Source organism: Perognathus longimembris, chromosome 14, assembly GCF_023159225.1.
Source record: "Perognathus longimembris pacificus isolate PPM17 chromosome 14, ASM2315922v1, whole genome shotgun sequence".
In the NCBI taxonomy this organism is placed as follows: domain Eukaryota; kingdom Metazoa; phylum Chordata; class Mammalia; order Rodentia; family Heteromyidae; genus Perognathus; species Perognathus longimembris.
Genome location: NC_063174.1, coordinates 35,371,873 through 35,399,258, shown reverse-complemented (window position 1 = coordinate 35,399,258; position 27,386 = coordinate 35,371,873). Strand labels below are relative to the sequence as shown.

Sequence of the window (27,386 nt, the reverse complement as noted above, 5' to 3'; positions counted from 1 at the left end):
ACTGAAAGTACCTGGCACACAATAAGCTCCACGTTTCGGATAAATATCCACTGATGCTTACATATATATGCCAGAAACTCTTCCAAGGCTTGGGGTATTATATCACAGTTTGAAGCCACCAGCCCAGGCAGAAAGGTCCCCATGAGATTCTTAGCTCCAATTAACCACTCAAAAATTGGAAGTAGATCTATGGTTCAAACTAATAGAGCACTAGCCTTGAGTAAAAAGAGACCTGATTGCATGTAGGCCCTGAGTTCAAGTCCCACAACTGAAAAAAAATTCCTGGCTTTTTTGGGTTTGGGGATTTGGCTCAGTAGTAGATAGAGTGCAGGAGAACCTGGCTTCAATCCCTAGCACTTAGGTAAGTTACTGAAAATTTATGTCTCTAGTTTTGGAATATTCTTCTTTCTGTACCATCATATTCAAAATTCTACTCTTGGGGCTGGAATGTGGCCTAGTGGTAGAGCACTTGCCTAGCATTCCTGAAGCCCTGGGTTCGATTCCTCAGCACCACATATATAGAAAAAGCCAGATGTGGCTCAAGTGGTAGAGTGCTAACCTTTGAGCAAAAAGAAGCCAGGGACAGTGCTCAGGCCTTGAGTTCAAGCCCCAGAGCTGGCAAAACAAACAAACAAACAAGTAACAAAATTCTACTCTTCCTAAAAGACCCACTAAAGTGTGCTCTTACCTATTGAAATTTTATCCTCTAGGAAGTTCTTATTTGAGCCTTACTGTTTACCAAGGCATTTATGACATGTTTATTTGCTACCATGCATTATCAAGCACATAAAGTATGGTTACTTACAAATTTTTGTTATTTCCTTGCTCAATGGCTTACTCATTTCTGTGGAATACAGCATAATGTAGTTTGTATAGAAGCACACAGTGGGTGCTTAATATTTCTTGAATGAATGTGGGTAAAAGTCTGTTTTTCATTTGACCTCTATTAACTAATCATTTCTCATTTGTACATACAAAAGAAAACTTATAACAGGGCATTTTATTTTTAACACTGGAGACATTGAGAATTGGTAAAAATATTTGTTGTTTGCTACTTGCCTTTGTTATTGTCACTTAATATCTTGTTTCCTAGTAGGCTAGTTTTGTAGTTTGCTTTACTAATAAGCACACTGTACAACATCTAGTATCTCTATTACCATCATCTGAAAAGTGTCCCCAGGTTTTTATAGAGCTATTCTAGATGATGGTATATATTTTATTTTATGGCTAGCACAGATTTTCCCTGGTTCCCACTTTAAAGTGTAAAACATAATTTAAGAAAGCCTTCCAGGTACTTAAGTCTGCAATTTTCTGGGTCATGAATTAATTTTTCACATTTCAAAGAACTGTACTTTTTTTTTTTTTTTTTTTGGCCAGTCCTGGGTCTTGGACTCAGGGCCTGAGCACTGTCCCTGGCTTCTTCCCGCTCAAGGCGAGCACTCTGCCACTTGAGCCACAGCGCTGCTTCTGGCCGTTTTCTGTATATGTGGTGCTGGGGAATCGAACCTAGGGCCTCGTGTATCCGAGGCAGGCACTCTTGCCACTAGGCTATATCCCCAGCCCCAAGAACTGTACATATTTGAAATTTGCTTTTGTGGCATCTAAAGTAAGAGTTTATTTTTAATTCAAGTATCAACTATTGAAATGTGCTAATCTTCTCCAACTATCACTGGATAGAGCAAACTGCAGTTCTCTTATTTTCCAATCTATGTTTTCACAATGCTGGAGAACCCAATGCTGTTCTTTTAAACTACAGGAAGATAGTTACATTATACCACATTTTAAATCTCCCTCTTAGCATTTAACTTTGGTGGTATACCTTAACTATTCCTCTTATTGAAGCAGAGCTCTGTCAGGATGGCTTGGAAATCTCTCAAGAATACGGCTAACACAATCCAATTTTAAATAATGATCAAGGATTTTTTTTATTCATTAAGTTTCAGTATCATTACAGAAAATGTTATGGTACAGAGTTGTTTAACATTATTTTGTCTTTGCTCTTGATTTCCACATGAATGCTGGTAACACTAATATCTGTACAAGATCAGTCTTTGATTTAGTTTTTTTTGTTGTTGTTGTTCTGTACAATTTTAAATGTGTTGATTAAAAAGGCTGTCAGCACTTAAGGAAGCATTTCCCCCCCACCCGCCCAGTTTGTTCAGATAAAAGGTATCCAGTTACTACCCAAGAGTGCTGTGCCCGGGCTGCTTGGCGAGGGGGGAGGGGGAGGGCTCCGGGCGCTCTGCAGGGAGGGCTCTGTGCGCAGGGCGGTGCCTCCACCCAGTCGCTCTTCTTTTGGCACGGTGCACATAAACACGAGATACATGATAAAGAACAAGCAAAAGCTCTCTGTAAAGCGGTTATGAAGCATACTAAGAAGGGAAATCCAAGTGTTGCCTACGCTAGTATAAATAAGCAGACAGCCTTGATTTAAGAGCATAAGTAGTTGTATTTTAAAGATGAGAAAAACACAAGTTCTGCAGGCACCTACTGCTGTCTACTAAAAGCTATCGCTATCAGACCTAGCATTGAACACACAAAGCAATTTGCAAGAAAGGAAAAATTTGCTTTGATATATAATCAGAATAGAGTTGTCTGTTAAGATTTATTCTTAGGTGTTCTTTTCTTTAAAAGATATTTAAATTCATTTGAAATATAGTTCAAGATGTTGACTATACAGATCAACTTTTATCCAAATCAGAAAAACTAGCTGTGCCGTTGCATATTACAGGATACAGTCAATGATATGTGGACATGCATCAAAGCCTTCTCCTGCTGATGACCATCATAGCCGTCCAATGACCATGACGTCCACCACCTCGCCCTTGTGGAGCTCCACGTACTGCTCTGTCTTTGGAGGTAGCATCAGTAGTCCATTGGCGCTGCGCATGCTCATCAGACGGCTGCTCATCTGATTACCTGCAAGGAAATTCTCTCAATACAGCACCATACAACATGATGGTGAATGGATTTAGAACCCTTGGGGACTCTTCAAGAGGAAGAGAAAAAAAAAATCAAACTTCCCAGGGTATTTTTAGATGGCTAAATACTATATCCTACACGTTTTTGCCAAAACTTAAAAAATAAACATTAGAAATTATTGTTTAGAAGAATAAAACCAGGAATTTATAGCACTATGTAAAATGCCACAGAACTTCCCAGTTCAGGTTGAAGTGTTCTATGTGTCTGAAAAGGGAGGCTTCCAAAATCTGTTAATACACTAAGAATAACAACAGCAGCAGCTTCTATTTCTTTACCGAGTACCAGACAAGGTAACAGGCACTTAACTATCACATATGACTCTCACAGATTCAAAAATATCTTAGGTAACCTGGCGAGAGTCCTGCTCACTAGGTTGGAAGTCAGTTTGAATGCAGGGCTCTGAAAGCACTGCCTGTGTACTCGCTCACCACATTAGCTACACTAGCTAGCTGATGATTGCACTTGATATCGGATCTTTTGTTTGAAGGATAATACAATTTTTGTGATACCGCATCAAAAGTTAGGCAAAATAGGACTAGAGAAGATAAAGTTTGAAGCCTAGAGCAGGTAACTACAGAACATTGAACTAACAATAGTAATTTCTCTGTCCGTAACATTTGCCAATATTGAGGCACTATAGAGCTACCGATTTCACTCAAGATGAGTGAATGATACAGCAGCAGTACCCTTCCTTTTCCTACAACCCAAGGTATATTCCGAAGGTGCTTGAAGTAACAGATCCAAATCTTTAGTTCTATATTCATATTTTAGATGTTTTATAGAAAACATGGTCCAATGCAATAACTTCTTATTAGTATGTTGTGCTGGTTCTGCAGATTGAATTCAAGGCCTCAGCAGTGTTGCTGTGCTCAAGGCTAGTGCTCTACCACTTGAGCCACAGCTCCAGATCCAGCTCTTTGGTGGTACTGGAGACTTGCCTTGAATGGTGATCCACACATCAGCCTCCTGAATAAACAGTTAGGATTCTGAGTGTGAGCCATTAGCGCTCAGCTTTTATTATTATTTTAAACTTGCTATTATGGTATACTGTTTAAGAATTTCGTTTAACTTTTGAAAAAGAAAAGTAATGTATAATAATTACAAAGTAAATTATAACCAAGGAATAACACTTTTCTTTTGTGGCAGTATTGGGGTTTGAACTCACAGCTTTATATTTATTAGACAGGTACTCTACTACTTGATCCACACCCCTAGTCCTTTTTGCTGTAGGGTCTCATAACTCTTTTGCCTTTGGTGGTAGTTCATTTTGGACCTTGGTCTTCTCTATCTCCACTTCCTGCACAGCTGACATTACATATCTGAACCACTACAGCTGGCTTGTTTATTGAGGTAGGGTTTTTTCTAACTGTGTGTGTGTGTGTGTGTGTGTGTGTGTGTGTGTGCGCGCACGCGCGTGCACGTGCTTTGACTGGCCTTGAACTACAATTTTCACACCTCTGTGTCTCACATCTCTGGGATTATAGGTATGTACCATCATGGATGACCTTTAACTTTGTGGTTTAACAGCATGAGAGCCCAGTGAACACCAGTGAACACCTGCAGTAAACGACTCACTCACCTGTACTTTGTGCCCAAGGCAGTGGCTCTTGGTGATGCCAAGTCAATATACACCGATGGTATTCAGGACGGGGGTCCAGTTTCACATCACATGATAACTAAGGAATAAAAAGAAAATTTGGTCACTCGATCATTTCTTCAAATTACAAAACTGGAGCAGTTGTGCATAAGACACCGTAGAAACACAGTAAGTGCACAAAATGCCCTTAGCATTCTATGATTTCCATCACTTCCTCCTTGTGTGGAGGACAGGAAGCCAGAGGCTGAATGCTCTGGTGAAAGAGAAAAGAAGGCTAAGAAGCCAGTGTTCATAGTGGGGAAAAGGGCAGATTAAAAAGGCAATGTCTATTTCTTACTATTTTTATGAGTTGTGAAGTGAGACTGTTGGCCTATAAAATGAGAAACTAAAGTAGTTATCTTTAATACTGAGAATAAAGGAGGTAGACCTAAACAAATTCAGTATCTGTGTATTGATCAGTCCATCCATTAAGTATTTACTGAGGATCTCATTTGTGCTAGGCATATTCAGCTACCCATTTATAGAACTCTTTTCAACATAAAAAGGACCTTTCACTGGCTCTTGCTTGCATTTATATTTGCCAATAAGGTGACCGGTCATCATACCTGAGTCATTTTGTGCCTTTCAATCTCTGTATGTTCTCCAGTAGTGAACTATAGGAGCACCTCAGGGACGTAGGCAGTTTCTGCCAGTGAGCAACACTACAGCCCTCATGCCCACAGTTGTTTAGTTTGCTTGTGTTTTAGCAAGTTTCTCCCTCAGCAATGGTATCGATTTGTTCTTGATAGTACAGTAGAATGAGTACTGGATCGCAACGATATGGACTCCTAGGTTCTTTTAGCTTTCTTGCTAATTGCTGTTCTGTATTAGCAAGTTATTTTGTTGTTTTAAAACTGTTTAAAAATATAAAATGGGGGCTGGGGATATAGCCTAGTGGCAAGAGTGCCTGCCTCGGATACACGAGGCCCTAGGTTCGATTCCCCAGCACCACATATACAGAAAACGGCCAGAAGCGGCGCTGTGGCTCAAGTGGCGAAGTGCTAGCCTTGAGCGGGAAGAAGCCAGGGACAGTGCTCAGGCCCTGAGTCCAAGGCCCAGGACTGGCCAAAAAAAAAAAAAAAAAAAAAAAAAATATATATATATATATATAAAATGTAGTTCTCTTATGTAATGGCTAAAATGTCTTCAAATTTTATAGTCTTAATGATTTTAAACTACTTTCATTGAGTCTAAAGATGAATTTTTTTGTTTTAAAGGAAAACATTTATGTAAACTGAAGAAACAAAAGCTAACTAACTGAATCAAGTTGAAGTGAATTTTTTTTTCATGAGAAACAGAAATTCCTTTTGCAGCTATAAATGAAATGGACTGAATTTTTGGGGTAATTTACTGAAATGCAGAATACTTTAATACCTAATATATTTATTTGTACTGACATTATTGTTTTGGTATATCACTTAAGAAAGAACTTGTTTATGAGCTCCAGTGCTTCAGAAAATGATGCATCCAGGATACACACACACACACACACACGCACACACACTTTTTTAGTGAATAAAGCATTGTAAATGTTAATGTTTCACTTGTGATAAAAACTGGACAATACTGTGGACTTGGATGTTCCCTTTGATTCCTTTATACTTGTTTGGCACATGATAACTAACCATCAATAGAAAAAAACCTGTTACTTGCTGTAGTATTATAGGGAATGGTCTACATAGAAACATCTGTGTGAGAGATTTAGTTAAAAAAAAAAAAACAACAGCAACAAAAAAAATGGTGTAGAGAATGAGAAGACAGGCCAAGTGATAAAAATATACAAAGAATGTTAAAATCTCAACAGGGAAGTGAACAATTTAAAAAACTGGGCAAAGATCTGAACTGACACTTAAATGTTACAGATGTATCACATATGAAAGTCAGGATAAGAGAAGATGTTCTACATCACACTTCATTATGGACCTACTCATTAAAACACCATTGTGATACCAATCCACACCCATTAGAAAAGCCAAAATGTCCAGCATGCAGACACCATCAAACACTGACAAGGAAGCGTAGCAAGGGATGCCTGCTTTTACTGCTTGTGGAAGAGCAAAATGGCACAGCCATTTTGGAGGAGTGACTGGCAGCGTCTTACAAACATAGACATACCTTTACCATATGATCGAGAAATCATACTTCATGGTACTTACACAAACGAAGTGAAAACATATGTCTGCACAAAAGCCTGCACATGGATGTTTATGACAACTTTACTCAAAGAGCCAAAACGGAAGTAACCAGGATGTCCTCAGTGGATAAACAAGCTAGGATAAATTCCAGACAATGATATATTATTCAGCACTAAGATGAAATGAGTTATGAAGCCATGGAAGACTTGGAAGAAATTTAAATGCACATTGCTAAGTAAAAGAAGTGAGTCTGAAAAGGCTATATATTATGTGGTTCTAAAAGTATGACTTTTTATGGGAGCAGGACCTTTGGCAGGCAAATAATCAGTGGTTGGCAGAGGTGGGGAAGGAAGAGAGGAGTATGTAGAGCATAAAGGTTTTGTTTTGTTTTTTAAATGACAATGCAACTATTCCGTATGATACTGTAATGTAGATACATGTCATTACATATTTGTCAAAACCTATATAACATATACTAAGAGTGAATCCTATGGCATAATAGCTATGTGCATCTGATCATATAAAACAATATTTAATGAAATGAACTCCGGGAAATGGAAATGAGGTGTTTTTTTTTTCTTTCCTTAGTTGCTGTTACTGTTTTCTTTTCCTTTTGTCTTGTTTGTTCACTTATCTGTCTTTGGGAGGGTAAAGGAGGCACAGAAAAGGTGGAACAAATGGTGAACAAATGCAGCAGTGGTACTCACTAGACACCATGTTGAAAATGAACTACATAACTTGTCAGGGTGGGGACAGGAGGGAAAAACAGACTGAGCGAGGGAAGGGGTAACATTATTCAAAAAGAAATGTACTCCTTATCTGACTGTATTGTAACCCCTCTGTACATCACCTTTACAGTAACAATAAAAATTAAAAAAAAGGACTCTGGGTGATAATGATATGTTAATTTAGATGAATCAATTTTGGAAAAACATCAGCACTCTGTACCAGATGTTGACAACGGGGGGCATTGAGTGTTGTGGAGGGAAGGGAAATGTGGGACTTTCTGTTCTTTCTGCTCAATTTTGCTGTGAACCTGAAATTTCTCTAAAACAAAAATTTACTAATAAAAAAAAGACTATTGTGTCTTTCCTCTTTGTCCAGTTGACCTTACAGAGAAGTGATTCAAAGTGAAAGAGAAGGGCTTCTCGGGATTTGAAGCCTGCATCTTTCAAGTATGGAATTTACCAAGCTAAGAAAGGAGGGAGTGATGGTGAAGAGAACCTTGCAGGAAGGAGAAGAATCACAGGCAGAAGTAGGAAACTTTATTTCATTTGGAAGCCATGAATAGCTTGGCATGATCAGAATATGGGATGGGAAGCAGATGAAGCTGCACAGGGAAACTGAGGACTTGGGATAGAGGGCCTCCTGTCTGCTTAGGAGGAGTTAGAGTTAATTCTGATGAGCACTGAAGGATTTTCACTGAAGATGGGTAATTGATATAAGGGAAGAGGGGAAAGGAGGAAGGGAGTGTGATAGAGGGGAGGAGATTAATTGTAACATATTGTAAAAGTGTGGAAGGACAATGAAATCCCCTCTGAATAACTAATGTGTGTGAATAAAATACAAAAGGGACATAAGAGAGACAAGACTAGAAGAAGAGTGCATTAAATAAGCTGAAAACTACACCACTATTAAATGATAGAGCTATTGTTCAAATCCAGGCTTGTCTACAAAACCCAGGAGATATACATAGGAAAGGGCCTTGAGGATGGTGACTACAGGAAGATGCAGTAAGACATGGAAGAAGTTCATTAATAGGATATAAAAGTCAAATTTTGTATACTGGAAGTAATAATTCACATAGCTGTGCACTGTTCTCTAGTTGTGTTTAAATGTCCTATGAATAAAAGTGAGGACTGAGCCCACTTGTAATTCTAGCTACTTAGGAGGCTGAGATCTGAGGCTTCGAAGCAAGCCTGACCAAGAAAGTGTATGAGACCCTAATTTTCAGCTAACTACCAAAAGCCAAATTGGAGCTATGGCTCAACTGGCATGAGTCCTGGCCTTGAGTAAAAAAATAATAAAAAAAATTGAGCTAAGCTTGTGGATTTCTTTTTCCTCTCCTTCCTTCATTACTTCCTCCCTCCCTTTTTTTTTTAGGGTCTTACTATACAGCCTTGAACTCATCCTCAGTTTAGAGATTACAGGTCTACATTTTAAAAATTATGGATTTTAACCCAGATGCCCCTCAGTAGATGAATGGATCAAGAAAATGTAGTACATATATATAATGGAATTCTATGCATCTATTAGAAGGAATGATTTGATTTTGCCCCATTCCTGAGGAAATGGAAAGACTTGGAAAAATCATAGTAGGTGAAGTGGGCCAGACCCAAAGAAACATAAACTCTACAGTTTCATTCATTGAATTAGTACTTGTCTAGGATAGTTCTCTCAGAGGAGAACAATAGCTCAATAGCAATGTATATATGATCATATAAGATGATCCTAAGTGAAATGAACTACAAGATCTGGAAATAAGTGGTTTATCTTTGATGTCATAATTTCCAATGTATCCTATGGAATTATGCCTTTTTCTTTTGTTTTTCTTCCCCATGCTTTTACCCCTGTTGTCACTGTAACTGACTTTGGTACACTGTATGTACATTTATTGGAACTAGGGAAGAGGAACACCAAAATGGAGAGATGAAGGGTAAAAGGCCAACCAATGCAACAGCAATACTTATATATTAGAGTGAGTTAGAGTTGAAAAAGAAGTAAAAGGCAAAGTTGAAAGTGTTGAAAATGTTGTGTGGTGTATGGCCTTACATGTAGCAGGCTTTAGGTTGGATGAAGAAGATGGTGAACAAGAAGAACTTAGAGAATGAGGTAGGGGTTATAAATCTAAGGGCTTATACTAGACTTTATATCTACTGCTTAAAAGGTACTCTGTTCATCACCTTTATAATAAAAAAAGAAATGAAAAAAAAAGAAAGGTACACTAGAGTTGGTGACTTTTGAGATGAAGCAGCTCAGGATAAGGAAGTGAGTTGCTGAAGTAGAAATAAAGGTACAGTATTTAGACTTGTAGACGTATGCTAGGCACCAAGCACTAGCTCTTTTGGTAAGTGCTATAAATATTTTGAGGAACTGTTTCCATTAGTCTCCCAGAGAGGACCTTGAGTTTATTTACTCTGCAAAGCATCTAAAACTTGCCATATAAAGTCCTGTACATATGCTGGTATGAGTCAAATTCATGTTTCCAAAGTTTCTATAACACAGTTCTATTTCTCATTTTGTAATAGGTTGCAAGCAATGTACTCTCATGAGTCATGAGCAGTTCTATCCCTTTAATTATCTATGTTTGAAATCCATGTTACATATAATATTCTCATGTGACAAGAACCCTGTATCTTTTAATGATCAATCACTGATCTTATCACAGTAGAACATTTCTCTCTATAAATGAAAACACCTTAGCAATTTTCAGAGACACTTTGTACTTCGTTGCTTATGACATCAGTCAGAAAGTATTCATCAAGTTCTTATGGCATGCAGGACAGTAATGCTCACACATTAGAACAGTTTGGTGGAGCAGCAACAAGCATACATTCTTTTAAGACTCATCTAGTCCCACTGGAGACAAAGGTATTTTCCCTTCTTCTTTTCCCTTTTTCTTCCTCCCCTGATCTCCTTTCACCCTTTCCCCTCCTCCCTGTCCTTCTCCTCCTTTCCTCGTATTCTTTTTTCTCTGATGGTAATGGGGTTTGAATTCAGGGCTTAGCCCTTGCTAGGTAGGTGCTCTACTATTTGAGCCTTGCCCTCAGCCCTTTTTTACTTTAGTTATTTTTCAGGTATGGTCCTGAGGTTTTGCCTAGGGCAGGCCTCAGGCCATAATCATCCTACTTTATGGTTCCTGAGTAGGTGGGACTACAGACATGTGATACCACACCCAGCCTTTTTGCTATTTCTTTTTTTTTTTTTTGCAAGTCCTCCTGGGCCTTGAACTCAGGGCCTAGGCACTGTCCCTGAGCTTCTTTTGCTCAAGGTTAGCACTCTACCACTTGAACCACAGCACCACTTGTGGCTTTATTCTGTTTATGTGGTTCTGAGGGATTGAACCCATTGCTTCATGCATGCTAGGCAAGCACTCTACCACTAAGCCACATCCCCAGCTCCTTTTTATCCATTTCCTAATCACTGCATGAAGTGTTTTTTTTTTTTTTTTTTTTTGTTTTTTTTTTTTGCCAGTCCTGGGCCTTGGACTCAGGGCCTGAGCACTGTCCCTGGCTTCTTCCCGCTCAAGGCTAGCACTCTGCCACTTGAGCCACAGCGCCGCTTCTGGCCATTTTCTGTATATGTGGTGCTGGGGAATCAAACCTAGGGCCTGTGTATCCGAGGCAGGCACTCTTGCCACTAGGCTATATCCCCAGCCCGCATGAAGAGTTTTTAATGGACTTACCTCAGTTATGATTCTAGAGAAAAGTTGAGAACAAGGGCAATATAGAATGCTAAGATGATCTATCAAAGAAAACACAGTATCATGTTCTCTTATGGAAAAAACTGCCAATAATTTGAATCATTAAATGCTAGGATTGTATACTGAAAACCAGAAGTATTTCATTTCAACTATAAAGGGAGTGATTATTCAAACCTGGTACTTGTCTGAATACTTTAAGGGTGACATTTTATGTGCTGACATTAAAATTTTTAAATGTTATTATAAAGGTGCTGTATAGAGAAGTTACAGAAATCAGTTACCGAGTATATTCTTTTTGGACAATGTCACTCCTTCCCTCACTTTCTCCCAGTTTTTCCCTCCTGTTCCCACTCTTTGCTGACCTTCTGAAAATAATGCAGCATTGCCCTATTGATAGATGATGATATCAGAGTCCTAACATCTACCCTGGTCGCCCAAAGTACTAATGACTGTGGCCTCTATTATGGAGAACAGTAATTCAGTAGAAGCTGTAGGCTGTATCTTGCATCAGCAAAGACAGGTAAGATTTACTATCCCTCCAGGAAGTAAACAGGGTTATATACTCAAATGGCAGTCATGACAGGGGAGGTGAGACATTTGGGGAGTTAGAAACAAGAGGGATAAGAAGCAAAGCATATGGACCACGTTGGCAGTTCCTGTGATGCTGCTGTGGGAGAAAGGTATTGACTTGATTCTAAGACCAGTTCCTAGTTCCCTGAACTGACAGGAAATGGGCAGCATATGAATCACGTACCAAGCATCATTTTGTTTAGAGACCACCATCAAAATCATTGCTGTCAGGATGGATGACTGTCACAATGCCAGTTTTAAGAAAGAGATGCTAAATTTTAAAATGAGAAATAAAAGGATTTATAAGGGCTTTACAAAGTCAGAGAAGGCTTGTCTTCCTAGATTTTTCTTCTTTCCTTAGTTTAGCAAATGTTACTGTTACTGGTTTGTATAAATCTGTGCCTTAGAACTTTTATTTTCTGACTTGATCAGAATAATTAATTTCAAATAGGCCCACCACTGTGAATAGTAGAAAAAAATCTGACTTTTAAAATTTAAGGAAAAGCAGTATCTTCATACTTTTTCATCCCAGTATTTAGAAGGTCATTGTTAAGACTATTTGAAGTCTAGATTTTGTGGTTTATTTCATGTATTTTCAGAGTTATTTATTTATTTATTTATTTATTTATTTATTTATTTATTTATTTATTTATGCCAGTCCTGGGCCTTGGAATTCAGGGCCTGAGCACTGTCCCTGGCTTCTTTTTTGCTCAAGGCTAGCACTCTGCCACTTGAGCCACAGCGCCACTTCTGGTCTTTTTCTATATATGTGGTGCTGGGGAATTGAACCCAGGGCTTCATGTATACGAGGCAAGCACTCTTGCCACTAGGCCATATTCCCAACCCCATAGTATTATTTTTGTTAATATCTCCTCTCCTGTTTTCTATTCTTCCTGTCAACCAATCAGAGTATTCTTTAATATCTGAATTTACTTCAGAACTCTTGAAAAGTAATGGTTTGGTGCTATACTTTATTGCCAAGAATGTTGCTCATGAGTATTATAGGAAGTACATGGTATAATTAGTTGACTAAGTTAAATTGAGTAGAGTTGGTGGGCCAGTGAATTAATTTCCAAATAACTTTTATAGTACATATAATTCCTAAGTCTTGTTAGTCTTTTTCTAAACAATATGATCACCCTTTCCTGAAGCTCCAGGTTCTCTTTTTAGTTATTTGGTTGTCTTTTTTTTTTTCTGCTGGATTGTTTGGGATTTACTACTAGAGACACAGGAAAAGTAATAAGCAGGTTAATTTCTGTCCTCTGTAACTTTAAAATGGAGAAAAATAATTTTAATCCCTCACTGCATACAGAGTGAGTGTCAGCGATGTTGACTGCTTTGTTTGAAGGTTTATGCTTTGCTCTCTAAGACTCCTTATAGCCTTTTAGCTAAAGAAGATGATTCATTTTAGAAGTCACCTAGGAGGGAAATATGAGACCCTTTCTCCTATATCACAAAGGGGAGAACAGTATGGCATTCACTATTCACATGAATCCTAGATGTTTATTTTGGGTTAGAAAGCAAATCCTTTTTATTTTTTTTAATCAAGCTTCCAGTTGAGTTTAGAAAACATTACCCTGGCTTTGATGATGGTTGGCCGAGGATCCAAAATGCCCTGCATCTTTCTCAGAGCAGGCACAACAAAGAGATTGCAGGTAACCACGGCTGATACAGGATTCCCTGAAAATCAACCAAACAGTTATTATACCACATAAAGCTACTGAACAATTCCAGCTATTTATACCTTTGTGTATCTAGAACATGCTGGAAATGATCCCGCAATTGGTCTTCTTCTGAGACATTTTGCATCCAATAGGATAACAGAGTAGAGATACAGTTAATCACAAGCCGTGGAGGGGATTAATATTTGCTTTTGGTAAAACAGAATTCTGATAACCAAAAGCCTTTTGACATGATTTATGTTTGATTTTTGATAGCTGTGTACTGGAACAAACTCATTACTTAACTTGATAAAAGTTTTGTGTTTGTGTTGTGTGTGTATGTGTAAAATGTATCTATAATCATTTCTAGTCAGAGATGTCTTCAACTTTAAAAACTAGCATCAAATGAGTTCATACTTGAAAGACTTGAAGATAAATACTATGTGCACCGAACTGTGTCTTCTCAATTTACATGACAGTGCCCTTACCCCTGATGTGGCTGTATTTGGAAACAAGGCCCTCGAGGGGGTGATTACAATTAAATGAGGACTTAAGGTGGGGTTAATCTTAAAAAAAATTTTTTTTATCGTAAAGGTGATGTACAGAGGGGTTACAGTTACCTAACTCAGGTATCGAGTACATTTATTTCTTTTTGAATAGTGTCACCTCTTCCCTCATTTTCTCCCATATTTTTCCCTCCCAACTCCCCTTCCCCCCAAGTTGTATAGTTCATTTTCAACATAGCATCTATCACTGCTGATTTAGTTCACCCTTTGTCCCACCAAAGGTTGGGTTAATTTGATAGGACTGGTTTCAATAGAATGAGAGGAAGAAGTTTCAGAAGTGTGTGTGTGCACAGAGGAAAGGTCATGTGAGGATGCAGAGGGACAGGGGCTGACTGCCTCTCAGAAAACAACACTGTGGGTACCTTGATTCTGGACTTGAATTATTTAAACTACCCAGTCTACAGTACTGGTATGGATGCTGGGGCAAACCAAACACCAACTTGTTAAGTTATGAAAAGACCTGAAGAAATTCAAATGTAGGAAAATAATCTAAGTATATCACATGCTTCAAAAGGAGGGGGTTGGATTAAATGAAAGGTTTGAACTATATGATTCCCAAGATCCTTTCTAGTTCTGAAATTCTAATTTTATTCTTTTTGACAGCTGAATACGTGTGTGTATGTGTGTGTGTATGTTTGTGTGTGTATGCATGTATGTGTATATCTGTATAAACTAGTAGAGGAAAATGACTTATTAGATTTTTGTGTTCCCTCTCCTGAAGTGCTAATTCTATCTTCAAAGTAAAAGAAAGGCAATGATCAGTTTAGTTTATTATTAGATAAAACCATATCTTCTATTCTCTTCTATCAGAAAATAATTGAAAATAGATTTTTTTCTTCTTTTATTGGGGGAGTTGTGAGGCTTGAACTCAGGGCCTGGGCTCTATACTTGAGCTCTATTACTTTGAGCCACAGTGACACTTCTGGGTTTTTTGTTGTTATTATTAAACTAGAGATAAGAGTCTCTTGGGGAATTTTCTTCCTCAGGCTGGCTTCGAACCATGATCCTCAGGTCTCAGCTTCCTGAGTAGCTAGGATTATAGGTGTGAGCCACTGGTACCCTGCTGAGAATAAGTTTTTCTTTTAGGCTGTAGAAAGTGATTAACTGATATTAACTGAAAAACAAGATGTTCAATAGAACAGACTTTTTTCTTTTGAGGTGAGGTCTCTGTGCTCCACAGGCTGGCCTGATACTTGCTACGTAGCTTAGGCTTACTTCAAATTTGCAATGCTCTTAGGCCTCTCAAGTGCTGAGATTATAGGTGTGCACCATCATGCTCCTCAGAACACTCTATTCTTAGTGAGTATTACTCTTTCCTTGCCTTAAGTATATTACCAAAGATTATAAAATTCCTATAATACTACTACTTTATACAATTACTGTTAAAATGAATTGCTCTAAATAAGAAAAAGAACTAGAAGAATGAATGTCAAAAAGTTTTAATAGTTTTTCTGGATGGTAGAAGGAATTATAGGCAATATTTATTTACGTTTACATATATTTGCCTTATTTTTTAAAGTGGATGTATATTACTATAGTGATTTTTAAACGTTGGCAAGTAAATATAAAAAACATATTGGTTATAAATGGTTAAACTTACTGAAAACCTTTAAGTAGATAGTCTTCAAGAAATTATAAATTGAGAATTCTTATAAATGAAATCACTTGCTGTTTCTAGAATCTGAACATATGAGTTATTGCTGCCCTCTTTTGGTTCATTCAGGCTGAGTGAGTTTCAAATCAATTCGCAGATAGGTTTTAATTTTGTATTTTCTTTGGCAGATGAATTGTTTCATTAGACATGTTAAAATAGGTTCCTATAAAAGTATTCTTTGTAGGGCTGAGATATGATTGGAGCAGTTGAGTAACTGCGTAGCAAGTATGAGTCCCTGAGTTCAAACCCTAGTACACCCACATACACACTGATAAAGTCACTGATGGTCCTATATGTTAAACCATGTCTTCTGAAGACAAAGTACACAGTCTCTTCAATTTTTATAGAGTATACAAGGAAAAGCAAAGGTCTTCAGGAATTTCAGACTGTTTATTTATTTTTATAATTTTTTGTGCTGGTACTGGGACTTGAACTCAAGGCCTATGTGCTGTCCCCAAGCTTTTTGCTCAAGGTTAGTGTTTCACCACTTGAGCCACAGCCCTACTTCCAGCTTTTTGGTGGTTAATCTGAGATAAGAGTCTCATAGACTTTCCTTCCTTGGCTGGCTTTGAATCTTGATCCACAGATCTCAGCCTCCTGAGTAGCTAGAATTCCGAACTTGATAGATTTTAAAGGCTGTCTTACTTAAATATTCTCTTACCATTTTCTACATGATGGAATTTAGTGTTATGGGCTTAAGGTGTTGTCAAACCTTAAAAATGTTTTACCTGACTCTTATTTTTCTATATTTATTTTGAGATTTACTTAATATAAAAAGCAAATAAATAGCCCAAACCTGTAAGATTTGTGACTCTGGTAGAAATAAGTAGGTCATTTTTTGAAGTAATTTGTGTTAAAAATAGGGACTTGGACCGAATTATTAGAGTATAATTTTAAGTAAAAAAACAAGTAGATACACAAAAGTTCTAAAGTGGTTTAAAATTTATCAGTATTTATCAAGTCCAAATACAGGGCCAATGAAGTAATAAACAATAAATTGGACAATCCTTGTCAATTGAACCATGTTGCTTTTTCTGTAATCTGAACCTGTGAACTTTTGCTCAGATGGGAGCATGGGTAGTGATGCAGATGTCAGATGGATGATGTGTGGAAGGTGTCCGAGATGCATCAGGATCAGCGGAAGGAGAGGAGGCACCCCTCCAGGATCCTAGTGCCCCTCCTTAGTCATCTCAAATCTTGTAAGAAGTAGAGACAACAGTTGCTTTTAAAAAATTGTTTTGTTTAGACACAGGGTATTGCTATGTAGTCCATGATGGTCTCCAATTCATGATCCTCCTGCCTTACCCTCCCAGTGCTGGAATTCCTGCATGTGTTACCATGCCTACTTGTATTTTTCAACCTAGTATTTTTTATGGATAACTCAAGCAAGGCCCTTTGGCCCCTTGATCATAATTCTTCTAGTTGTGAAAGATGATTAGACAGCTACCCTTGATTACTTTCCTAAAAGGAAAAGGTGAGTGCCTTAGAAAAATCTAGTGAAAGTTAACATTTGATTATCATCTTAGAGTCTGGAAGCCAGGATGTAGTGGGACTTTGACATCACCTTATGAAGCAGGCATTATCCCATTTTATACCCTAGGAAACAGTCTCAGAGAGTAAAGTGCTTTGTCAAAAAGCTGGGACTTAAGTCCCAACACTTTTGGATTCCCAATCAAGTAATCTGATTGGAAACTAGATCTGAGAAGTCCAAAAGCTTGGAGATCAATTTTTTCAGAAAAAGTGGAAAACATTCTCAGCGTCCTTACCTGGTAGTGCAAAAATAATTTTTCTTACACCATCAATATCCAAAGTTGCAAATGTTGTTGGCAAACTAGAAGAAAAATTAAATACTTGTTAGTGATTGTTAAGGAACAGAAGTAAATGAAGTGTTCCAGTTTTCCTGTCATGTGGCTAGTCATACAGATCACTTACTATATAAGACCACTTTTCTGTTGACTTGCCTTTAAATCTTTATACTCTGAACTATTTCATCTAAATCTAAATGATTTTGCTTTCAGTATCTTCTGTTTCCTTTTCTTTTTCTTGTCAGTGCTACAGAAACATTTCGAATTCTCATGTTTCCCCTCTACTTAACAAGTCTATATCATTTTTGCTGGGGATTTACAACAATCATTCTTATTATGAGAAGACTATTTGATCATATCTGTCTAAATGTCTTTTGTTTAAAATAAGTATTATCCTTCTAATATTATACTTAGCAGTATATATAAAACCTATCAAAGCAGCTTTTGAAATATCCAAATAAATAACATACCATAGCTATAACAAGACAGCAATTAAGAATATTGTCAGATATACTTTCTCAAGATTATGACATCAACTCTTATCACAGAGATGGGAGGGGCATGAGGTTTAGAGGGAGTAATTGAGAAGAGTGATTTTTTTTTCTATTAATTGCCCTTAGGTAAAATTTTAACTATTAATCTCATGTGTTTATTAAACTTGAGTGATGAATTCTTTGGGAATGCTACACTTCCATATTGGTAAAATTTTACTTTTTTAAGCACCAAAATTATGTTGCTTTTTATTAGGTTTGCGGTTGATCTTTCAAAAATGGACTATTCATGTGACTTTTTGTAATAGTATGGTGATGCTCGCATTTCTGTTAATTCACAGCTGTCATTATTAATATAATGCCCTAATTCAATGTCAGATCACAGGGTATAGAGGTTGTTTTCAGACGAGATCCGGCATGTTCAGGGTGGTATGGCCATAGACCAGAGGTTGTTTTCAATTATAAACTTACTTAACTTTATGCCTCTGTGATCATGTGGTTCAGTTCTATTTTTCCCCCTCAGTTTCGTTGCATGGTTTCCTTTAATCCTACATTGTTATCAGAGAGTAGTAGTAATAATTATATTGCTTAAAAAGCAATATTAATATGATAGCATCAACTTCTATTTAAAAAGTAACATTTATGTTACCTCATTATTTCATTGTCTCAGAATGACACTAAGAGGTGACAACTATCATCATATAGATAAGGAAGTGGAAACTCAGACACTGAGCAATTTGGCCAAATATTACTCAGTTACTCAGCGGAGAAACAAAATATCTGAACCAAAGTTATTTACCTTTATGGCCCATATTTGATAAGGCTCTTATAGCATGTTCTAACGAAATGTTAGTATTTGGACTTTGTGATATCTATTTTGCTTATTTCTTGATTCTTTGTTTTGGACAAATGTGATTTTAGGCTTTCATATCAATTTGCAAATAGGTGACTTGGTAATATTTATTACTGTGTGATGAAAATAATTTCTAAGTTACATTATTGATTACTGCTCTGGTCACTATAGATGACACATAAAACCAGCGACTGGTAGACCTATTTGGTAATACCACAAATGCTTCTTTGAGTATCTTTGTGTGTAAAACAAAAAGGATATAATGTTTGGAATGTATTGTAGGTGAATAGAACAAAGTTAAAGTAGCAAAACTTTTCATTTTACTATTAAGTAGCAATTACCTCTACTTTCTTCTTTGGAGAAGTTTGAAATTCTAGCCAATTAACAGAAGCATACTTAAATTTCTTAACCACTTTCTCATACAAACTAGCCTAGATACTACAAGTGAGGAGAGAATGCATAATGCTTTCTATTTTCTACTATATTTAAAGCTGAAGTATGAATTATGAGGCCCCTTCATATCATCTTTTGTGTCTCGCAGATAGGTAGTGAGTTCTCTAAAAGTACGCACTTTCAAAGGATTCTATTTACAAGAAAATATTTGGCTATCACATATTGCCATTACAAGTGTCCTACAGCTAGACTATGAAGCATTTTGTTTAAGCCCTAGAAAGCCATTTCTTTCGTTCATCTCTCCTCTTGATGTCAGAATGTTAGCAGCATTTATACAATAACTGAGATCCTAAAGTGTTATGACTTTAGAGGAGAAGAATAAACATTAGGAAGTGAAGAACTCATAAAGGGGAAGGAAGTAGCAAGTAATAAACTGAAAAGAAAACAAGTATAAAATTATCATTATAGAGGTTGTGTTTTAAGTAATAGATACCACACAAATATTTCTCCTCTAGAGGTGAGAGTAAGGTATATTGGCTTTTTTCTGATAACAAAGGGAAACTGTAATGAGTTTTTTTTGAGGTTAGTGAGCACAATGACAAGGGATGTCCTTTGTATTCTAATTAAATTAGGACTGTTCAAACGGACAGGGAAAAATTATCATAATAATATTTGCTTATGAGAAGGGCCTTGTCAGCAGAAGCCATATTGGGGATTATTCAACAGGCAACTACAGAAATATATTATAATATGCTATCAAGAATTATAAATTCTATCCAAGTGTGAAGAAAGCTTTAGGGATAATTTTTATTGAACATGGCAAAATCATGGCAGTAAAACCTGATCACTGTTCTAGAACAGGTGCTCAATAAATCAAGGATATTAGGAAGTCTGGCTTGACACTTAAAAAAGGCTTCAGGAATCAGGCCAGTATTTTCCATAGCTGATTTATAACAACTGGGAAGTCCCTCGTCCACTCTCAGAATTCATGAGCACCATCTGAGTATAATTTTGAACTGAAGCATCATTACACCATGGATGTATGCTGAATTGTTTACCCCTTCACTGAGGTCTTTTAACAGAGAACCAAAGGTAATTGAGTAGTAGGGGTCTGAGCAGGCATGTTCTTGCTTGAAGACATGGCCATATGTGTTTCAGTGTTTGGCATTCTTTGAGGATTTGCTTAAACATTTTTTTTTTTTACTTTGGCTTATTAATTCTTCAGAAATATGCAAAGTCTTTGTGTGTGGTTATTGTTTCTTCTTTCTGGGAAATAGTAAGTTGTAGGGTAAAACACATGAAGGGGAAAAAATATTGAGTCTGAATCTAATTAACCTAGAGAATAAAACTATAGGTAGAGGAACACAACCCAAGGAGGCAGTTTGCCAAATCAAATCATCAGGATAAGGGATCCAGTTTACTTAGGAAGTCAATGATACAGTAAACAAACAAATATTTTAAAAGAGGCAAGGAAGATTTAACAGCTATTTAACAATGAAATACAGCAAGTAGACCTTACTTGAATCTGGAGACAAACAAAACAATTATAAAAAGGCATTATTTTCCTTAACAGCTGGGAGAATTTGAGCATCAAGATATTAGATATCAAAGAATTAACTTAGGTAAGAAAATATACCTGTGTTGATGTAAGAGAATGCTGTTATTGTTATTACTTACCAAAGTGATATGATATTTAGAATTTGCTTTTAAACAATCTTCCTTTCCCTCCCACAAGAGGTAGGGCAGAAAGACTGATAAAACAATTATAGATGTTGATAGTTACTGAAGCTTGGTAATGGGTACATGGGAGATGGCTCATTGTATATACTCTACTTTTATGATTATATTTGCGATTTTTATTTTGCCAATCATGGGGCTTATACTCAGGGCTGAGTGCTGTCCCTGGCTTCTTTCTTGCTCAAGGCTAGCACTCTGCCACTTGAGCCATAGCGCCATTTCTGGCCATTTTCTATGTATGTGGTGCTGAGGAATTGAACTCAGGGCTTCATGTATATGAGGCAAGCACTCTTGCCACTAGGCCATATTCCCAGCCCCTATTTGAGAATTTTTTTTAAAAACCAAATTCCCTTTAAAAATAGTGAATGAGGAATCTCCATACCGCTTTCCAGAGTGGTTGAACAAGTTTACATTCCCACCAACAATGAAATAGCGTTCCCTTTTGGCTACATCCCCTCCAACAATTGTTATTGTTAGTTTTCCTGATAATGGATGTTCTTACTGGGGTGAGGTGGAATCTCAATGTTGTGTTGACTTGCATTTCTTTTATGGCCAGTGATGTGGAGCACTTTTTCATATGTCTCTTGGCCATTCTCATTTCCTCATCAGAGAAGTCTCTTTAGCCCACTTGTTGAGTGGGCTGTTGGTTCTTTGAGGTTTTGTTTTGGAGGAATGTAATTTTTTTAGTTCTGCATATATTTTAGATATAAGGCTAAACATAGAGCTCCCCTATGACCCAGCAGCCCCACTTTTGGGCCCACTTTTGGGCCCACTTTTGGGCATCTACCCAAAAGATTACAAACAAGAACACACTAAAGCCACTAGCACAACAATATTCATCACAGCACAATTTGTCGCCAAAATATGGAATCAACCCAGATGCCTCTCAGTAGATGAATAGATTAGGAAAATGTGGTACATATACACAAGGGAATTTTATGCCTCTATCAGAAATAATGACGTAGCCGGATTTGTAAGGAAATGGAAGGACTTGGAAAAAATACTAACTGAAGTGAGCCAGATCCAGAGAAACATGGACTCTATGGTTTCCCTTATAGGGAATAATTAGCACAGGTTTAGGCCTGTCACAGAAGAGGATCACAAGAGCCCAACAGCTATGCCCTTATGAACACCTAAGATGATGGTAAGTGAAATGAACTTCACATTATGGAAACGAGTGTTATATCACTGTTGTAATTACTTTCAACATGCCATGTGAAATGGTAGCTTATGTTGTTGTTGTTGTTTTTGATGATCCTCTTGTATCCCCTTTCTGTGGTTGTCCCCGCGCTATCACTGTATCTCATCTGAGTACCCTGGATACTGTACATATTGGTATTACAACTGGGGAAGGGAAAGGGAATATCAAAATCGAAGAGACAAAGGATAAAAAGACAAACGACTCCAAAAGCAATATTTACAAAACCATTTGGTGTAAACCAACTGAACAACTCTTGGGGGTAGAGGGAAAGGGGGAGAGGTGAGGGGGGAAATGAGGGAGGAGGTAACAAATTGTACAAGAAATGTACCCACTGCCTTATGTATGAAACTGTAACTCCTCTGTACATCATTTTGACAATAAATAAGTAATTATTAAAAAAAATAGCAAATGAAGCTGGGAGCTTGTGGCTCATGCCTGTAATCCTAGCTACCCAGGGGACTGAGATCTGAGGACTGCAGTTTGAAGCCAACCTGGGCAGAAAGTCTGAGAATCTTATCTCTAATAAATAAACTACTAAGAAAAAGCTGGAAGTGGAGCTCAAGGGGTATAGATGTATTTGGAATAAGAATCCATCCATGTCCCAGCTCAATTAGTGAGTTAGGTACAAAACAAAGCATTTTTCCAACCTTTTTAATTTTCAAGTTTCATTTCAAATGCTGGTAGCCTTGAGCCCAGAGAGGCTCAGGGACAGTACCCAGGGCCAGCAAAAAAAAAAAAAAGAAAGAAAGGAGAGAGAGAGAGAGAGAGAGAGAGAGAGAGAGAGAGAGAGAGAGAGAGAGAGAGAGAGAGAGAGAGGAGAGAGAGAGGGAAAGAGAGAGAGGGAGAAAGAGGGAGAGAATGAATTAGTAGAGAGAAATAGATAAAGAATAGTAAGGAATGGAACATGAAAATTGAAAAGGAAAAAAAAAGGTTGGAAAATTGTTTTGTTTTGTATCAAACTCACTGATTCAGCTAGGACATGGATGGATTCTTATTCCAAATATGTATGTACTCAGAGGATTCCAGTACTAAAATATTGTTTAATATTTGGTCTGGGAATGTCGCTTAGTGGTAGTGTGCTTGCCTAGCATGCACAGTTCAATTCCTCAGTACCACATACACAGAAAAAGCCAGAAGTGGTGCTCTGGCTCAAGTGGTAGAGTGCTAGTGAAAGAAACCCAGGCCCTGAGTTCAAGCCCCAGGACTAGCAAAAAAAAAAAGTTAACCCATAATAGAATATGTAAAAAGAAAGCATTAAACAGTCAATTAGTTAAATCAATCCAATTCAATCCCATATACAAGATTAAATTATTTTCATACCCTGGTTTCATAAAAACTCTGCCAAAATGGATCTGAGCATGAAGATCAATGTCCAGCACCTGCTTGAGATAGTCCTGCAAACATTAAAAAATCATTTTACTTTCAGATACTTTACTATCACACTTGCAGTACGTTTAAGTGAGAATAAAATAAATTTATGAAATTAAAAAATCTTTGTTATTTTAGTAAAATAATTTGATTAACACAACTATTACTTCATTCCTTATTCATTCATTTAATCAGTATTTTCAGAGCACATGATAGGTTCTGAGTACCAGAGGATATAGCCACGCACAAGAGAGATAACAGCTCTGCCCTTATGGGAGGAGCATTCCAATAGAGGACGTTAGATAATAGCAGCATAACTACACATATTACGGTATAGTATCCTTACTTAATAGCTGTTTTGATCTCTTTTTTTTCAGACAGTTTGAAAAATGTCTTACATTTTGCCTGTTGGAGCAACCACATGTGTGTGTCATACAATATTCTACTTAATGGTCTTAAACAATATACTTTTCTTGAAGAGAGACTTGGTTATTTGCTCATAGATTAACAAATCCAAATAAATCAACTAAAAGGAAACGTGGAAGGAACTCTAAAAGAGACAGTCTGCTAACCAAACATGGCTAACCTGTCTTCATGATCCATCCAGAATGACCTCACAAAATTTGATCTTTGAAAATAAAAGGTACCAATATGGCCTCATATGGTTGTAGACAAAGAGGAGGAAAAGGCAGTTCTTAAAATTTCTTTTAAGCAATACAATTTTAAGATCTATTGCTAAATTTCATCCTTATTAATCTAAGGTGAGTCTACTATTCTGCCAGAACTTTTGCTATTTCATAAGTTACAAGAGACTTGTTAAAAAAACAACATCCCAAACCAAAAAGAACTGTTCTCTACCCAGCCCCAGCCGAAATCACCTTGCGTCAATTGCAGTAGGTCCCTTTGCCATTATTTAACTGTCTCTAATTTATTCTTTACCTGCACACAAGTAGGAGAGAGCCTCTGAGACAAATTTGAGCGATGCACTTTCTAATACTTCACTATGTTCCTGGTTTTTAGGAAAAAGCCTTCTTTTTAAACCTCCCAAGATTCCTATATTTTCTAGCCCTCTTTTATAATCATTGCTGTCTTCGCTCTTTTTTCACCCAGACATGTTCTTTCAGTATTTCTCTCTCCATTCTTGCAGGACTATCTTGCTTTTAGCTACTTCTTGCTTCCACTCTTGGAAAATATTCTTCCTTTGCTCCTTTCTTTTTCCCTTTTTCTCCTCTTCCTTCCCTGTCTCAATTATCTGAGACTTATATGACCTTTATAGGCTAGACGATAAATTAATTCATTTATTTTTATTTTGAGGTTGTACTATTACATGTGGTAAATTTAGAATTGTTATACATTCCTGATGGATTATTCTATTACAAATGATAAAATGTGCCTGGTGTGGTGGCACCTGCTTGTAATCCTAGGACTGGAAATGTAGTTCAGTCAGTGGTAATCCCGTGTTCAATTCCTAGAACGGCAAAAGACCAAACAACAAAGAAACAAAATAAAACCAGAGCCCAAGCCAGTCAAACTGAAAATAACCCTTGAGAGGAAAAAGAAAAAGAAAAACAAAACCTTTCCCCTAAAGTCTAGTAATCCCTTTTCCCTCTCTTAATCCCCTTCTTCCTGGCTAGGGAATTCAAACCCTTAGGGAAGTGCTCTACCACTGAGCTACACATTCTAGCCCTATTTAAAAAAAATCAAAATTATCTCACTTAGGGCTTAATTGATTGCAGTCTGGGAAAACAAATATTAAAGCAATCTCATTTGGCTTGCTTATTCCTGGATGGCACTTTACCATGAGTCATGCTTCCACCCTGTTTTGCTGGTTAAATGAAAATGTAATCTAAGTAGAGTCTTCTGTCCAGGCTGGCTTTGAACTTGGAGCCTGTTGTTCTCAGCCTCTTGAGTAGCTTGATTATAGGCATGAGTAACCAGAGCTAGGCTTAATTAGCTGCTTTTTAAAATCTGGAATGAATTTTAATCATGTTTAGTATAATACTGCTATCTTTGGGCTTGAAATTATCTGTCTTCTATTTGTTACTTCTGTTTTCCTTTCCTTTTTCTTTTAGAAAATACTTCTTTTCTTTTCTTTCTATTATCTTTTCCCTCCTAAGCTATGCGCATTTGTATTTTAGTAATTATTTTGGAGATTACAATATGCTTATGCTCCCTTGCTTTATATATCAACCATAATTTGGCAGGTTAAAAGTAATTTCCAAGGTAACCAAGGATTTTAAACTGTGAACTATTTATTCTTCTTTATTTCTTAAGCTACTATGTAATTCATACCTCACACTTTCAAGTATCTATGTGTTTCTATATATTTCAAGAATGTATTTCAACTATTACACATACTCTACATATTCCAAGTAGATAATACACACTCTACATATTCCAAGTACGAACATACTCTGTCTATATATACTTAGTGTAATATATATATATACATATATATATATTCCAAATCTTATAAGGTATGATTTTATGTGATCAATACTCATTTACATTTACTGGCATGTTAATCCTTTCTTTTACTCTATAGTCCCTTCTGCATTTCCATGCTTCCAGAATCCTGATGCCTTAAAAACTCCCTTTAAGGCAAGTCCACTTAGTTTTCCTTTGGCTAAAAATGTCTTTACCTTCATTTGTGAAGGAAATTTTTGGTCCCGAAACAAAGAAGTCCTATCATATTTTACTAGAACTAAACTGCCTTTAATAAGTAAACCAAAAAGTTCAAGTATTATCATTTGTATTAAAAACTATAAAGAAATAAGCAGATATTAGAATACAGAATAGTGTGGTAGGGTGGAGAATTAAAAAAAGATAATCTTAAAAGAGGGAGATGCTTTAGCTAAACTGTGAAGGATAAGAAGGATTTGGGCATGCGAAGAGAACTACAGAGGGAGGGAAGAACTTACTGAGGTTCTTAAAGCAGCAGAGTGCATCTAGAACTGAAAAAATGACTGAAGGTAGTGAGTGAATGGAGAGAGGCATAAGTTTGCAGTGGTCAGAGGCCTTTTCTTCAGGGTCTTGAAGGTTATGATAAACAGTTTAGAAAACAGTTGTTTATTAGGCATATTTAATAAATGAGTGAAAGTACTTTTTCTTGTAAACAAATCTCCTATTTACAAAAATGCTCTATTTAGTCCTTTTTAACATGAAGAAATACTTCATGTTCCTCATAATACAGGGAAAGCTTATTCTAGACATAGTAATAAATGTTGAAGCTCCTCATTCTTCTTAACTTTTTATCTAACTAAGGAAGCACAGAGAATCTGATATTCAGAAATGTAGAGTCAGATAAGACGAGAAACTAAATGAAGGAGCAAGGTCTTTTTCTCAATCAGAAAGGACAAATACTACTTTTAGAAAAAATATGAAAGACCTTGGAATGATCAAGGAAAATTACGGGGTATCAACTGCAGTACAACCTTCTGGGTTATTTCCATCTCTAAGTTATGTATGTAAATGAAGCTGTAAGAAAACTGAACATAAATGATAAATCATTAACTGAATGTGCCCCCTTCCCGTACTGAATTTTGTGTTTGTGTAGTCCTCATGAATAGGATTAGTGTCCTTACTCTTTTTCTGCTTTGTGAAGGTACAAGGTACAAGTAAGCTGTCTGTAGCCTGGAAGATGGGCCTCACCAAAATCTGCCCATGTTATTATACTGACTGTAGAAATCCTAGGCTCAGCAGAGCTGTGAATATAAATGTTTGTTGTTTAAGCCACTCAATATACTTTGATAAAGCAGCCTGACCTAAGACAGTGGACCTAATGTTTATTCAAATAAATGCAAATGAACTCTGGTGGGGTTGTAACTGATCATTCCCTGTGGGTATAGAGCAGCTGGGAAGCTATTGGCAAATATATTTTAGCATTCCTAATTATCTATACCTGCATGTGT

At 37.0% G+C, this 27,386-nt stretch overlaps 1 protein-coding gene across 2 annotated transcripts in view; it reads right to left on the bottom strand.

The window, feature by feature from the left end:
- Positions 1 to 2,072: 2,072 nt before the first annotated feature.
- Gphn (gephyrin) overlaps positions 2,073 to 27,386 on the bottom strand; it is a 386,872-nt gene continuing 361,558 nt past the window's right edge. For both annotated transcript variants that reach the window (XM_048361849.1, XM_048361848.1), the window contains 5 exons: positions 23,428 to 23,501; positions 17,394 to 17,458; positions 13,323 to 13,426; positions 4,562 to 4,658; positions 2,073 to 2,919 (listed from right to left, as the gene is read on the bottom strand). In XM_048361849.1, the coding sequence (XP_048217806.1) occupies positions 2,786 to 2,919; positions 4,562 to 4,658; positions 13,323 to 13,426; positions 17,394 to 17,458; positions 23,428 to 23,501 (474 nt within the window). In that variant the 3' untranslated portion in view covers positions 2,073 to 2,785. The remainder of the gene's footprint in view (positions 2,920 to 4,561; positions 4,659 to 13,322; positions 13,427 to 17,393; positions 17,459 to 23,427; positions 23,502 to 27,386) is intronic.